Genomic DNA, 16,088 nt, shown 5'->3' on the forward strand with positions numbered 1-16,088 from the left:
AAATCCGGAAGTTATTGTCAACCCATGAGGCTTGGGGCTTGCAGTTCATTCCGGCAAATCTCCGAGTCCATATCACTTGAGCAACAGGTCAGATAGCATTCTCACTGTCGCCACCAACGAAAAATATTCTTTTAACCGTATGGAAGATTGATAACTTGGCATGCAATTAAGCTCCTTATGCTGTCTGATGCAAGCATGAAGAGACAGTTGATCAAGTGTATAAATTGGTTGGACACCAGTATTATTTCCAAACTTAGCATCGCTTGCTATCTACCTCTGAATCCCCTGTTTTAATATGTTGATCAAGTTGTGCTCTTGAGAAATCAGTAACTTGGTTATGCCATATGACAATGAGCCCATGAGGCCCAAACATAGTAAAAAAGAACAAAGCCTACGAGGCCCAGCCCAATAACCCACCCATTTTCCGTCTCCTCAAAAACTCTTCTCTGGGAAATTCGAAAAAACATAAAGGAGAATGGCGGAAGAGTCAGGTGCCCCTGCTGCTCCTATAAGGTTAATGAGCTTTGTATCACAAGAGCAGGTTGCTAATCTCTTTTAATCTCTAGAAAAGCTTGCTTCTTCTTGTCGTTATTTTGATTGTAAACAAATTGAAATTTTGTGTGTGCAGTTAGACGAGTCAAAGAGAACCAGGGGAGAGAGAGTTGAAGATGGTACTGCTCAGAGAGATAAACCACTCTTTGAGGTAGGTTTACTCTCTTTTTTTTAACCACCACGTTTTTTTTTTTTTTTTATTACTATGAAACAACTATCAGTAAGTTACCTGTCATTTTATCCAAACTGGTGTATATGACACACTGCACTGGAGATCCTCGTCATATTTTCCTAGATAAACTTTTTATAGCGGGTGTGTTGTTGTTGAAACTTGAAACTGTTGCTGTCGGTGGATTGGAGTCAGCAATGACTGATTTTCAGATTTTGTTGAACGAGGCGCGTACCCTATTATCCAAAGCTATGTAAAAATAGGGAATGGTCATGATTTATGGGGTCTAGTTGATGGTTTTCCAAACTTTGCATTGTTGAAGTCCTTTCAAAAAGCTTGATCTTCAATGTTATATCACCAGAACCAGTTCAGCAAGAGAGCCATCTTTGTCAAATGCACATTTGTGAACTTACCATGCTATGCCATTGATCAAACCACCCCACTATAACCCCCAGCCTATGATGCAAAGATACAGATATGCGTACCAATACAGGGACACGGGTACAGGGTACGACACAGGATTTTCATTTATATTCAGGATACGGGTATGGTAGTCGGGTACAACTATTATATGTTCTTAATTTTTTTTCGTTACTAGAAAAAACAATTATATTTTGTTTTTCGTATTGGGAAATCAATTGCTACAAAGATACAGATCAGATATTTGGAATGGGACTAAAATTCAATATCAATGAGGGGATAAGTATCTGCCGTATCCGTATCCTACCCATTTCCGTATTGTTCCTGGTGGATACGGATGAACGATATGGATGCAATCAAAAAAGTGTTATATCAGTGTATCATAGCCCCCAGGTTATTTTAGGAGATCAGGATAAGGAATCGGAGGGGCTCAAGAGGTTCGATTCCCCAGTTAAATAGATTTGTTCCATGACAAACCACCAAATCCCTTATTCTCCCCACATGGGCCTAATACCATGGAACATGACCAACTGCTTGACCGTAGTATTTGTATCAGACCCAAAACCATTTCAAAATTCTAAAACCAATTAACCTAAATGATACTAAATGATTCTACAACACCATAGGGCATATGCACCCGAGTTCGTCAGTGAATGGTCATCACCAATTCATCTTGAGGTTAAAAATATGAGGCTTCTTCTAATTAAATTGACAAAATAAACTGCATAAGAGCATTTAGACTTGTGAAGCTGTTAAGTCCTGATTTTTTATAGAATCCGAGTCGAAATCAACAAAATTTTCTCAATTTCCATGTCACTGAGATCCAAAAAATCTCGAGGCATGAGCCGAGATCAATCCTTTTGATACTCAAGGATTTAATTACAAGTATGAGATTTTTGTAGAAACAAGGTAAAATGCATCAACTCCACTCCCTTATTACATGTCATTCACTCCATGTTAGCATCGATACAATAGGAAATGTAAGCACCACAACCATTCAAAATAATCAGCACTAACCAGCCAATTTACCTTTCAATAATTTCAAGTTTTTTTTTTTTTTTGGGTGTGTGTGTGTCAATAGTAGACAATCATATTAGCTCAAGCCTTGACAGAAATCTAGCCATTGGATCTTGCTGCAATTTGTATATTAGTATATGTTCAACTTTAGAATGTCAAGAATCTACAAATTAAATTTGAGCTCAGTCCAACCAAAGATAGACATTATCCACGGCAAACCATTTTAATGGGCGTTGCAGTTTTTCAAAGTACAACAGTCACACTAATCCGTGCATCAACGGAGTTCCAACCGTTTGATTTGTCTACAATTTATGTATCTTAAACTCAATAAGTTAAGAATTGAGTCGACATTTATCCATACAAATATATTTTACTGTGCAGTGTAGTTTTTCATTTTACAAACTTTTACATGTCACTTTATGAACGATTTTACTCACAATTCACAAAACTCAAATATTTAGACTATACAATTCACAAAACTCTAATATATTAAGCCCATATAGTCATGCTTCTACAGTAAATTTAAATTTCTAACTCATCAGTGTTAAATCTCTAAAGAAGGCTATGAAGGAAGAGTGATGATGTTGCATAAATAGCTTTTTCTTTTCTTTTCCTTCCTTCTTCTTCCTTGATTCTCTTTTGGTGGCTAAGATTTTAAAGATTGGAGAAAATAAATAAATAATGCTATTTTCGGAATTTAATCAAAACCTATAATCAAAATGCCTTTTTCCAACAGATTTGGACTTCTAATGGGTTCCGAAAGACCTTGGGTTTATATACAAATATACAGGCTGGTTTTCTCATCTAATGTGAACCTAAATATGAACTCTATAAAGTCTAATAATCACTAATAATAAATTAACCAACAATAAAAGTTAATTAAATAAAAAAAAACGGCGGGTGTTGCAATATATTTTTTAGGATCAAGAAAAGGCAATGACAATAGACTTTCAAGAAATGCTCCTATACAAATGACACATACACAACTGACTCAGTTATTACAGGTTGTACAACCTAACTAAGGAAATCTATTTGCTAAGATAACAAAGAGTTTGGCATATTAGGTGGCACCAAATTCAATGGAGAGACAACGACTATTGATGCTGAGAAATTGGTTCAGAAGTGTGATCCCGTATTTGGTAGAAAGATGTTGATAGAGGTAGGAAAGTAAGAGTTGGTTGTTCAACTTGTAAGAGCAGCACTGTATTGGTGAGACTTCATCAAAGAGAGACTTAATGCAAAGACTAGGTTCGATCTGAAGTTCGTACATATAACAACAAAAACCAAGCTTGCATATGAGTTCTCGAGTTTAACTCAGAGCGGCAAGACAATGTCATAATAAGTTACTAGGTTTATTGCGTTGTCTCGGTATGCTCCTAACTTGGTGAATACCAAAAATCTGAAAAATTATAAGTTCATCAAGGGACTCGGGATGGAACTGAAGAAAGCGGTGTATTCTTTTCTATGATAAAGTGCTTAACTTAGTACTTAAGTTTGAGAATAAAGTCAAGAGGAAAATAATGAGTGGAGGACCAGTCATATATAACTATCATAATCATAATCAGGATTACAAGGGTAGACCGCTACAGACTGTCTTACAGCGCCCCGAGATAGCAAGGACATGGCAAGTGGGGGTCCAGTTCGGCAGTATTGTTTGTTCTCATGCACCTACAGTTTCACCGAGAGGTGGACAGTTGTATGTATTGAGTGTGGACACTACGCCCGTGGTTGCCCACATAGGAGGTGGAATCAGGGCAAACAACAACATAACTAGAGCAATAGGCTAAACAATGAGGACCAACGCTAGTTCTCATTGTAGCTCTACCAAAGAAACGTAATTTGGAAGGTAACATTGACTCACATCTTTATAGTATTCGTAAATTGTTTGATATTGGTATAAAGATGTCGTTCGACAACATAACATCTTTATAGGTGTAACATACCAGTATCAAACAATTTACAAATGCTACAAAGATATGTCAATGTTACCTTCAACATTATCTTTCTCTAGTAGAACTGTAATGCAAATTGGCATTGGTCCTCGTTGATTTGGCCTATTTTTGTGGTTATATTGTTGTCTTCCCCAGTAGTTATGTGGGCAGTCTATTCACCTCCTTATGAAATTGTTGGTGCATGAGAACGATATTGCCGAATTGGACCCTTGATTGGCATGAAACCGCTGGCCATGTCCTTGCTCTCTCGGGATGTTGTTATACGGTTTGTAATGGTCTCCACCCTTGTAATCCAGATTATGGTAGTTATTTCTCACTGGTCCTCATTCACTATCTTCCTCTTGTCTATTTTCTCATTGTTTTCAGTATCCTCAAACTTAAGTGCTAAGTTAAACACTTTATCAAAAGAATCCTCATAGAAAGGTAACACTACGTTCTTCAGTTCTATCCTAAGTCTCTTGATGAACTTATCATTTTTAAGATTTTTGGTATTCACTAAGTTAGGAGCATACTGAGACAACTCAATAAACCTAGTAACTTATTGTGACATTGTCCTGCCTCCCCGAGTCAAACTCGAGAACTCCTCTGCCAGCTTGGTTTTCACTGTTATAGGTATGAACTTCCGATTAAACTTGGTCTTGAACGCAGTCCAAGTGAAAGTTTTTGCGTCAAAGTCCCACCAATACAGTGCTGTTTCTTCAAGCTGAACCAACTTTTGCTTCTCTACTTTTGTTAGTGTCATTCTGCCAAATACAAATACGAGGCTACACTTCCAAACCAATGATAGTTGTTTCTCCATTGAATTTGGTACCACCTAATGTACCAAACTCTTTGTTCTCTTAGCAAACAAGTCTCCTTGATTAGGTTGTTGAACCTGCAACAACTGAGTCGATTGTGCCTGTGTCATATGTACCGGACTGTTTCTTGAAGGTCCATTGCATTGCCATTTCGTGATCCTTGGAAATGAATTGTAACACCGCCATTTTTTTATTATTATTATTTAATTAGTTTTTATTGTTGGTTAGTTTATTGTTAATGACTACTGGACCTTATAGTTCATATTTAGGTCCACTTTAGGTGAGAAAACCAACCCGTGTATTTTTATATGGACCCGAAAACTCTTAGAATATAAGTTTTGGTTAAATTCCATAAATTGTATTATTTTATTTATTTTCTCAAAACCTTAGCCACCAGAAGAGAAGAGAAGAAGAAAGAAGGAAGAAAAGGAAAGGAGAAAGCAAATTGTGCAACATCGTCACTTCCTTCATAGTCTTTTTAGGGATTCAACACGGTTAGTTAGAAATTTAAATTTACTGTATAAGTATGATTATGAGGGTTTAATATTTGGGTTTTGTGAGTAAAATTGTTCGTAAAGTGAAAGGCTGAAGTTTGTAATTTGATAAACTACACTGCACAGTAAAATGCATTTGTATGGATGAATGCCGACCCATTGTAGGTTTATTTGTTCTATAGCTTCCTAACATCCTTGAGTTTAACATGTATAAAAGAAGACAAATCAAACGGTTGGAATTTCGTCAATGCACGAATTAGTGCGACTGTAATAGTTTGAAAAACTGCAACGCTCTGTAATATGTTTTGGCATGGATGAGTGCCTATCTTTGGTTGGACTTAGCTCAAATTTAATCTGTAGATTCTTGACATTCTAAAGTTGAGCATATACAAATTGTAGACAAATCCAATAGTTGGATGTTTGTCGAGGTTTGATGTAATAGGACTGTTTGCTATTGTTTATAGAAAGAAAAACTGAAATTCTTATGGGGTAAATTAGTTGAACAGGTTAGTGCTTGATTATTTTGTATGGTTTGTGGTGCTTATGTTTCTTTTTGTATCGATGCTAACATGGAGTAAATGGCTTGGAATTAGTGCATGATGCTAACATCGAGATTTGTTAGATTTGTTTTACATGGAAAATAGAGTAAAATCTGTTTATTTTGATTGGGATGTTACGAAAAATCAGGGCGTGACAGAAACGAGCCTCGAACATTAAAGAACATTGAAATGCTTCCTTGGCCTAATAACTATGAGACAAACTTCCAGAGTTAGAAGTTTGCAGCATTGACACCTTGAGGCAAGTTGGACAAATACACCTGTCAGAGAGTGACGTATAGCGTACCACAAGGGTACATATGATTTTTAGCATCAAGACATCCATGTCATCACAAGGAGGACATGGAATTCCTGAGACTTCCTAGATTGGAAAATAAGATATAGAAGATTAGCAAGCACTTTGGATGCAGAAGTACAATATTGTACTGTTGTTAGAGTAAAAGTATTGTTTGCTATTTGATTCAATATTTAGCCTATGTGATTGTGTCAAAGGAGGCAGTTTACTTAATAGTTTTAGAGGGAATGATGCAGGTCCTTTCTGCCATTTGTTATTTAGATCCCTTTTGCAGTCTATGCAGTCCAACTTCCTTGCCGATCTTCTGCTTATATGTTGAGCCTCTCTGCAAAACTTATATACTAAGGAAATGTTCTTTTGTCAAGAGTGTTGATATCTTTGCTAGAGTTCATTTCATTTGTTATTTTGAGTGTGAAAAAGTTTATTTCTCTTGTTTTGGCTACTTATTTCAGATTTTAAAGGCAAATAAAGACAAGAAAGATGCAGAATTCAACGAAAGATTTAAGCATAGTAAGTACCGTGTATAGTGGTTATAAATATATGTCTCCCTTGTCTTCTATCCTACATGCGGCAGTGTCGTCAACTCCTTGTAATTATTCCATCTTTAAACTATATCATTTGGAGGGAAGGAGGTTTTGTTCATGCTTTACTTTAACATCCCTGACCAAAAGTGACCTTCACAGTTTGTGGATATATGTACTTTGAGCCTTTGAGGACATTTTACTGGATCCTTAAAAGTGATATTCGAAGTACTACATCCCTAAGCGAGTCCGTACCTTGAAGATCTTAGTCTAAAGTGATATTCAGATGACCAGAAATTACACACTGCCTATTTGTTTTGATGTTGAGGGGGTTATTTATATGCATTGATTGCTGTTGTGAGTAATCTACTTTGTTTATCTCTTTAATTGAAGGACCACCAAAAGCCCTGGATGAAGATGAGACAGAATTTCTTGACAACCTAGAGATGGTGAGCATTTTTTAGTTCTATTTCAAAACCATTATGCAGAGAATAATTATAAATGTTGCATCCCAAATCAACCATTTATCCTTTCATTCGAAAGTAAATGATTATTTGTTAGCTACGATTATTGTGGGTTGTTCAAAGATATGTACGTATGTGTAGTTTCAATAGGTGAATCCAAATATCTGTTTCGCCGTTAAAATGGAATTCACAATTTGTTTATTGCATGTTATATCCATCAGATAATTTTATTTTCTTAGTTATTTATTTTACTTTCCATGAAATAAGAATCATTACATGCAAAGCTAAAGGTTTTTCGTATTTTGGTGAAGTGTTGTAGCTCTTTCTTATAAACTTTTGGGTTCATTATATTTTGTAATACATGAACTTAATTGTGGACCATATAGATGGTGTTATCAGTCAATGTTAGTGGAATGTCATATGACACATCCCACTACTCACATCTTTTTTCTGAAATTTGACTGTTTCTACGTAGTCAAGGAAGGAGTATGAGCGACATGTGGCAGATGAAGAAGCACAAGAACTTCAAGGTTTCCAAGTAATTTTCTCACTATGTTTGAGTTTACAATTGGTATTTACAAAGTTCTCTCTTTTAACTTGTATCAATTTGTGTAAACATATCCTACTTGTGTAATCATTTCCAGAATTGATGTAATAGTTGACTTTCCCATATTTTGTCATTCATACGGATTACTTTTTGTTTATATTATACTCAGGCAGCAGTGGCAGCACAATCGTCTATAGTGCATGAGCTCAAGGAAGCACCTTCTGTACCTAAGATTCAGGTTAGTTCTTGAAGGTTGTATGCGTCTATATTTTCACATTAACCTGCTCCTGTGTATTAAAAACAGAAGATAATAAACCATATACAATTACAAGAAGTAAGAGACGCCAGGGAAGTGGTGATGTCATCCTTAAACTTTTGTAAAAACCTGAAAACACAAGTAAAAAACTGAACAAGGTAGGCATGCAGAGCTAGGGTTTTGTCTTTGCTTATAAAGAACTCCAGTTTCTTGCTTTTGGTCCCACATTTATATTATTAAACACTTATGAGTAGCTAATAGTCCCACTTTTATTGTCCATATTCAATTCTAATCTATGAATTATTCTCCATATGTATAAATTATGAACCAGGCCTTAGATTAAACTTTCAGACAAAATTTCATTTTTAAGATTAGTATTTTTAATCAGATAAGTTACGAATCAACATGTAATATGAATTTCCTACAGTTAATGATGACAACGTCTTTGAATTTTATGAGCAAGAATAATATTACTTTCGTCGTTTAATTTGTGTTTGAAATATTTTGACGGTAAGGTTGGTGTTATTGGGGCGTCAGTTTAACAACCCCAGTTTTTAAACAATGTAAAGAACCGCCCCGAACCTCAACCCTGCAAGGGGACTGGGTCAGTGGGTTGGACTAGGTTACTGGGTTGGGTTGAACTGCATGAAAAAATAGATATACATTAATAGAATGTTCTATAAAAATAAATTAAGTTGCTTCTCCAATGGTCTGTGTGCATTGAAACTTCGCAGGAAAAAGTTTGATCCTGCCCAACAACATTTATTTGTTATTATGGCTGTATTTTGTTACTTCAACACAAGGTATAAATAATTAGAGACCCAAATGCTGTCATTGCAAGCTGCTGGCAATAGTGGTAGGCTAGTCAGTAAGCTATTTTGGGGAACAAGGTTCGACTCCGCCCTTCAACAAATTTATTTTACATACTCTTAAGAGTAGCAGCTCGGGTCAATTGGGTTTAAAGAAAACCGCTTGAGTTGACCGTGTTTGTCCTAGGTCAACCGCATAAACCATCCAATAATAGACCCAGCCCAGTTAGGGGATCGGTTCACCGGGTCAATTCCCCGTCTGGGTGTAATAACATCGGTTTAAATTGAAACTGATTATTTTGAAGTTTAGCTAGTTGTAAATTTTGTTTTTCTTTTGTTGAAACATTGTTATTCTTGTTGTTGTTGATTTTATAAAGTAGTTTTTTTTTTTTTTGTTATTGTAACTTTTGCGGGTTTGTAAGAATTTATTTGGGCTTGTGAATAGTGTTAAAATGTGCCCACTCTTATATTAATGGACCATGGGTGTTTCTAGACCCATATGAGACCCATAGGTTAAGCTAGACATGCTTAAAACTTGGAATAAAACTTACATGCGAATTACCACTATAATATTCACTTTTTTACAAAAAGAAACCCTAGCCTGCATTAAAAACTTAGGAATTTTCGCATAGTGAAAGAAAGCGAAGGAAAGGAAGTAAAAAGAACTCAACTTCGGTTTTCGTTTGTTCAGTTAGGGCTTTTGCTATTCCAAAGTGAGTAGATTTTGTATTTTTATTTTCTTTTTTCTATATTTTCGTCTCTTTGGTTAAATTTAAATTCTACGTAAACTCTATTTTTTTTTGTAAACTAATCTATTAATAATACATGATTTTTGTCTATTAATAATCCATTAGAATTTTCAGATAAACTCATCAGGAATTATAGAGAATGACATTCTGACAGTATGTACTATGTAGATCTTTTCAATAACGTCAAACGACGTATAATATATATTATTTGGATTTATACTTAAAAAGATATGACGTTTTTGGTAAAACTATATGTTTCATACTTAATTAATTGTAGTTCCCGAAAAATGCATAAGGAATTCCATCAAATGGTCTTATGAAGAAACGAAGATTTGACGCATTTTCTAGGAACTCAAGCTTAGTACGAAACAAACAGTTTTACTAAAATCGCTGTATTTGTTTAAGTATAAATCTAAACAATACATGTTATATGTCAAAATGACCGTATTGAAAAGATCTACATACTGTCAAAAGGTCATTCTATGTAATTCCTAACGAGTTTATCAGAAATTCCAGTTGAACCTTAAACGATTACTTTTAGACGAAAATTATATATTATTAATAGATTAGTCTACAACAAAAATTAGGGTTTACGTAGAATTTAAATTTCACCAAAGAGACGAAAAAATAAATGAAAACACAAAATCTACTTACTTGGAAATAGCAAAAGTTCTAACTTTGAAAACAAACGAGACCTATTAAATCTAGATGAGTATTGGAAGACAGATGTTGGTGGTCTTCCTCAATCGAAAGAAGACGCATTATGTATTTCATTATATATAGAATTACATCTAGGTTTCCCATGTATTAGGAAACACATACAAACTTGGAAATATATACATAATAAGAAATAGAGATATATGAGAATAGGACAATATAATTCACATTCCTATTACTCCCCCTCAAGGTGGAGTGTGTACGTGAGTAACGCTCAACTTGCCAATTAGACGTTGGAAAAGATCTCTACCCAGAAGCTTCGTGAATACATCTACGGTTTGATCAATGGAACGTACATATTGTGGAGCAATCAACTTGGATTGAATCTTTTCACGAACAAAGTGACAATCTAACTCAATATGTTTTGTTCGCTCATGGAAAACTGGATTTTCAGCAATGTGAGTAGCCGCCTTATTATCACAATTAAGGGAAATAAGAGTAGGGTGAGATATACCAAGATCCGAAAGAAGATATTTCAACCATTGAATTTCAGAAGTAATAGAAGCCATTGCTCTATACTCAGCCTCGGCAGATGAACGAGCAATTGTCTTTTGTTTCTTTGTTTTCCAAGATATTGGATTGGAACCAAGGAAGGTACAGTAACCAGTGGTGGAACGACTTATAGTAGGACAACCAGCCCAATCAGAATCACAGAAACCGCTCAAATGAAGAATACTGTCAGAAGAAAGAAGTATGCCCTTGTCAGGGGAACCTTTCAAATAGCGTAGTATGCGATTGGCAGCATCCATATGAGAAAAATAAGGTGCACTCATGAACTGGCTTAGCACATGCACAACATAAACAATGTCAGGCCGAGTAACCGTAAGATATATGAGACGACCAACCAAACGCCTATAAGAAGACGGGTTTGAGAGTGGAATACCATCAGTAGGAGAGAGACGAAGATTCTGCTCCATAGGAAAATCACAAACACGAGCTCCGAGCATACCAGCATCGGTAAGAATATCCAAGATATATTTGCGTTGATTCAAGAAAATGCCTTGTTGTGATCGGGCAACTTCAATACCAAGAAAATACTTCAAACGGCCTAGATCTTTAATGTGAAATTTCTAAGATAAAAACAGCTTGAGCTCATTAACAGTAGTAAGATCAGTACCTGTTACTATGATATCATCAAGATAGACGAGTACAAATGTAGAAGATGTGGCCGACTTCCGAGTGAAAAGAGAAAATATGCTTTAGATTAAGAGAAACCAACAGCCTGCAAAGTGGTGGAAAATTTAGAAAACCACTGTCTAGATGCCTGTTTAAGACCATATAATGATTTCTGAAGCTTGCACACTTGATGCTCCCCCTTTCGACCAAAACCAGGAGGTAGCGACATGTACACTTCCTTGTTAAGATCCCCATGCAAAAAAGCATTGTGCATGTCTAGCTGATGTATAGGCCATTGCTTAATAGCAGCTATAGAGAGAAGTGCACGAACTGTTACAAGTTTTGCTACAGGAGCAAATGTAGCGTGATAATCGAGGCCTTCAACTTGGTTATATCCCTTTGCAACTAATCGCGCCTTATAACGCTCAATAGAACCATCAGAACGATACTTGATCGTGAAGACCCATTTACAACCAATGGGTTTCTTGTTAGGTGGCAGATGAGTAATACTCCAAGTACGGTTCTTTTCGAGAGCTGAAATTTCAGCTGCCATGGCATCACGCCAATGTGGTACTTTCACTGCCTCAGAAAAAGATTTAGGCACATATGTAGAAGAAATAGCAGACATGAATGCTTTATGTGCAGTAGAATATTTATCATAAGAGAGATATTTTTAAAGAGGATGAGCTGTACCTGTTTGCTTAGAAGTGCTTGGAGAAGGTAATGTAGTGCACACATAATCATTCAGATATACAGGACGACTTCTTTCACGTTCAGGGAACCGTGGCTCGGGAGGACGTAATGAAATTGGTGTAGGCGGTGGAGTTCTTTCTTGTTGTGGTGATTCTTGGGTTAAAGATGGAGATTGTGTTGGTGGTGAAGGTGAAGGTGAAGGTGAAAATAACGTAGGTTGTGGTGACGATGGTGGATCTGGGAATGACACTCGTGAAGTAGAAAAATCATGATCAAAAGTATCAGGAATTGGTAAAGGTGCCACAGGATTAGTTGAAGGTGATGAACTCACATCACGATATGGAAACATAGATTTGTGAAAAACAACATCATGGGAAACATATATGGATTTAGATGAAATATCATAGATGCGATAACCCTTTTGTGCAAAAGGATAACCAACAAAAATACCTGGCCTAGCACATTGATCAAATTTGTGCTTGATATGTGTATTACGAGCAAAACATAAACAACCGAAAACCCTCAAATGTGAATAAGGCGGAGTTTGATTGAGAAGAACTTCATGTGGGGTTTTTCTAGACAATAAGGGTGTGGACATTTTATTAAGAAGATAGGCAGCAGTCAAAACACATTCCCCCCAAAAAGTTAGAGGCAGATTGGATTGAAAACGTAAAACACATGCAACATCAAGAAGATGTCGATGTTTTCTCTCAACTACAGCATTCTGTTGGGGTGTATCAACACAACTACGTTGATGAATGACACCAAGATGAGAAAAGAAGTCTTGCATCTCATTGGAGAGGAATTCTGTTCCATTATCGGAACGAATAGTTTGAATATTGGGAATAATAATTCTACCATTGTCAGACACTAGGCGCTTAATGCGACAATTATATTGGGTATTCACCATAGCAAAGAAGGATTGCAAATAGACTTTAGTGTCAGACTTAAAATGCATCAAGTAAATCCATGTGCACCGAGAAAAATCATCAACGATTGTCAAGAAATAGCGTGCCCCAGTTAGAGAAGGTTGAGAAAAGCACCCCAAATATCACAATGGATTAACTGGAAAGGTCTAGTAGTGGTGATCGTACTAGTGGGAAAAGGCAAACGTGTCTGCTTTGCTTGGGGACAAATATCACAAACATAATTTTTGGAACATTTAACAAGAGGAACTTTACCGGTTAACTCTTGGAGACGTCGAGGTGAAGGGTGTCCTAAACGCCAATGCCAAATATCGATAATAGGAGTGCCAGTGACAAGAAGTGCAGAAGGGACCTAAAGGTAATAAAGGCCATCACGTACATTACCCCGTCCAACCATCTTCTTCGCTTGCAACTGTTGCAAGTCCTGAAAAATGCAATGATCATGAAAAAATGACACTGAATATTGAAGGGATTTAGTTAACTGACTGACGGACAAGAGATTAAATTTGAAAGATGGGAGGTAGAAAACATGCTCCAATTTGAAGGAATGAGGAAACTGAACCGTGCCAATATGTGTAACCTGTGCTTGGGAACCATCAGGTAATTGAACATAACTGAGAACCTCACAAGATGAATAAGACGAAAACAATGAAAGTGAGGAGCACATATGATTACTTGCTCTAGTATCGATAATCCAAGCAGAAAGAGATGTTCCGCTAAGTGCAATGCCTGCTAGATTAGCAGTGCAAATATTGCTACCTGAATCAACTGTTGTTCCGTGAGTTTTGGTGGAAGCACCACTTAAAATTAGAGAACCCAATGAAGATGGCAAGGTGTCGAAAGCCATGGAGTTTTGATTTCTTACTGTCAATGTGTGAGCTTAGAACTGTCAAGAGAGTAAACCCAAGAATATCCAACTTAGAACCGTTAGATATTCAATAATGAATTTTGTAACTGTGTGGACTTGAATATGGCAATGCCCACATGATCTACCACCAAGTCAGACGAAGGCTTATAACACCAACACCAATGCCAACAAGAATTTCAGTGAAATGATGATCGTCGAAACCGGAAGTAATCAAGATGCAGCGGATCTAAGTGATTAACAGCACGATCTGAAGTAATCGACAGATTGATCCTGAGATCAAATTGAAAAGTGAAGAAAACTGATTTGTAACACTAAATTAATTGAAAGAGATAACCCAAAGAACGTTATCGCTCCGATACCATATTAAATCTAGATGAGTATTGGAAGACAGATGTTGGTGGTCTTCCTCAATTGAAAGAAGACGCATTATGTATTTCATTATATATAGAATTACATCTAGGTTTCCCATGTATTAGGAAACACATACAAACTTGGAAATATATACATAATAAGAAATAGAGATATATGAGAATAGGACAATATAATTCACATTCCTATTAAGACCCAATGTTTAGTTCTCCTTCTTCTTTTTCTTTCAATGCAAAAATTCCTAAGCTTTTAATGGAGGGTGGGGTTTCTTTTTGTATAAATGTAAATATTATAGTGGAGATTCGCAGGTTGGTTTTATTCGAAGCTTTAAGCTTGTTTAGCTTAACTTTATGGGTCTAGAACCACCCATGATCCATACCTTATAAGAGTAATAAGAGTAAGCACACTTTAACACTATTTTCAAGCCCAAATCGATTCTTACAGACCCACAAAATTTCCAATAACAAAAAGAATAAACTTTTTCATAAACTCAACAACACCAAGAATATCAATGTTTCAACTAAAGAAAAGCAAAATTTACAACAAGCTAGACTTCAAAATAATTAGTTTCAATTTAAACAAAGTAATTTACATTGTTTAAGGTCGTTACATTCAGGCTCCAGCCCACAAGAGTTTTCAACTTTTTGGGGATTCGAAGGCGGGTTTGGGGAGTGCCAACTATATTATTAAATGATACAATGTAGCATCAGGGCGTCCACATTGTCAACTCCTTTGATAGGTTTTGTGACATTTAAAACTTTTATGAGGATGATCTCCATGGCGGGGGATCATAAACACAAAAAACAAGCCTGTAATTCATGGTGTACGTCCACTCTCAATTCTCAAAATTCCATTGTGAGAGACGAGAGAGAGAGAGGTGTCTAATTTCGATTTAGCATAGGGGCGTGTCTAAAGAACCTCTTTTTTTTTTGGGAATACATCATTTGTGTTTAGCAGAAAGACATTCGTCACATACAGGTGATACAGGTAGTCCGTCCCTAATGAGGATTCCTTTGGTGGTTACACTCAAATCTGGACTTACTTTTATGTTAGTGTAAACTGTAGTAAACACTAGACTTCCTATTTCCTTCGTCGAATAGTTCACTTGGCCACCTTAGTAGATGCCTTGATGTCTTTATTAAATGATACAATATAACATTAGCCCTACATTGTCTTCACATATTATACCTATATTTTCTTTGTTGCATAGGAAGCAAAACCACTTGGGAGGAAGAAACCTCCTGCTGGGCCATTAGGAGGGTTGGTTATAAAGGTTAAGCCGCAAGCGAAAAAGGCAAAAATAGACAACTCAAGTTTGGAGGGACCTCCAGACATGACAAAAACATCTAATGGTGACTGTGATAAGCCATCTGGTATTGAGAAGTGTGTTCTGGGGGATTTGGTGTCCTATGGTGATGAAAGTGAAGAAGATGATGGATGATATTGTACAAGTTGAATGTTGTTCTGTATATGACACTTTGTTCTCAAGTATGAAATGTGGTGTTTTTTTCAAATAATATCCACGTTTAATATTTTAACATCCAATTCTTGCTAAGTACAGAAAACCTGATTTCGGTTTTCGTTAGAATAAAAAGCGCATGGAAGTATAAAACCTGACTTGTACTGTTGGAAAGTACTTTGAAGCAGGTATTCCGCCCCGAAAGAGAAACTTCTGGGTAAATACAGTAACTGCATGTCCAATTGCTCCTGCACGTGTAGGGTGGATTTCCTGTTACACGGATTGCTTTGAGTCCTAGAAGGTAGTCTGACAAGTTTGCAGACACCCTATAAGATTGTGAT

At 36.3% G+C, this 16,088-nt stretch overlaps 1 protein-coding gene across 1 annotated transcript; it reads left to right on the forward strand.

Moving 5' to 3' along the window:
* The first annotated feature begins 247 nt into the window (after window positions 1-247).
* On the forward strand, window positions 248-15,805 carry LOC147481159 (NEFA-interacting nuclear protein). Its single transcript, XM_086580564.1, has 7 exons — window positions 248-541; window positions 629-703; window positions 6,706-6,763; window positions 7,168-7,223; window positions 7,714-7,776; window positions 7,955-8,023; window positions 15,499-15,805. Exons 1-7 carry the CDS (start codon window positions 476-478, stop codon window positions 15,727-15,729), a joined length of 618 nt encoding a protein of 205 aa, XP_086436690.1. The 5' UTR covers window positions 248-475; the 3' UTR covers window positions 15,730-15,805.
* The last annotated feature ends 283 nt before the right edge of the window (window positions 15,806-16,088 follow it).

The sequence above is a fragment of the Coptis chinensis genome, chromosome 8 (genome assembly GCF_015680905.1).
Source record: "Coptis chinensis isolate HL-2020 chromosome 8, ASM1568090v1, whole genome shotgun sequence".
NCBI lineage: Eukaryota > Viridiplantae > Streptophyta > Magnoliopsida > Ranunculales > Ranunculaceae > Coptis > Coptis chinensis.

What these genes read in the sequence shown, in the direction of transcription:
- LOC147481159 (XM_086580564.1), top strand. Translation starts at nt 476, where the DNA reads ATGGCGGAAGAGTCAGGTGCCCCTGCTGCTCCTATAAGGTTAATGAGC. An exon ending in CAACGAAAGATTTAAGCATA is followed by an intron (nt 6,764 to 7,167) that starts GTAAGTACCGTG and finishes CTTTAATTGAAG; the next exon opens with GACCACCAAAAGCCCTGGAT. An exon ending in CTTCTGTACCTAAGATTCAG is followed by an intron (nt 8,024 to 15,498) that starts GTTAGTTCTTGA and finishes TTTGTTGCATAG; the next exon opens with GAAGCAAAACCACTTGGGAG.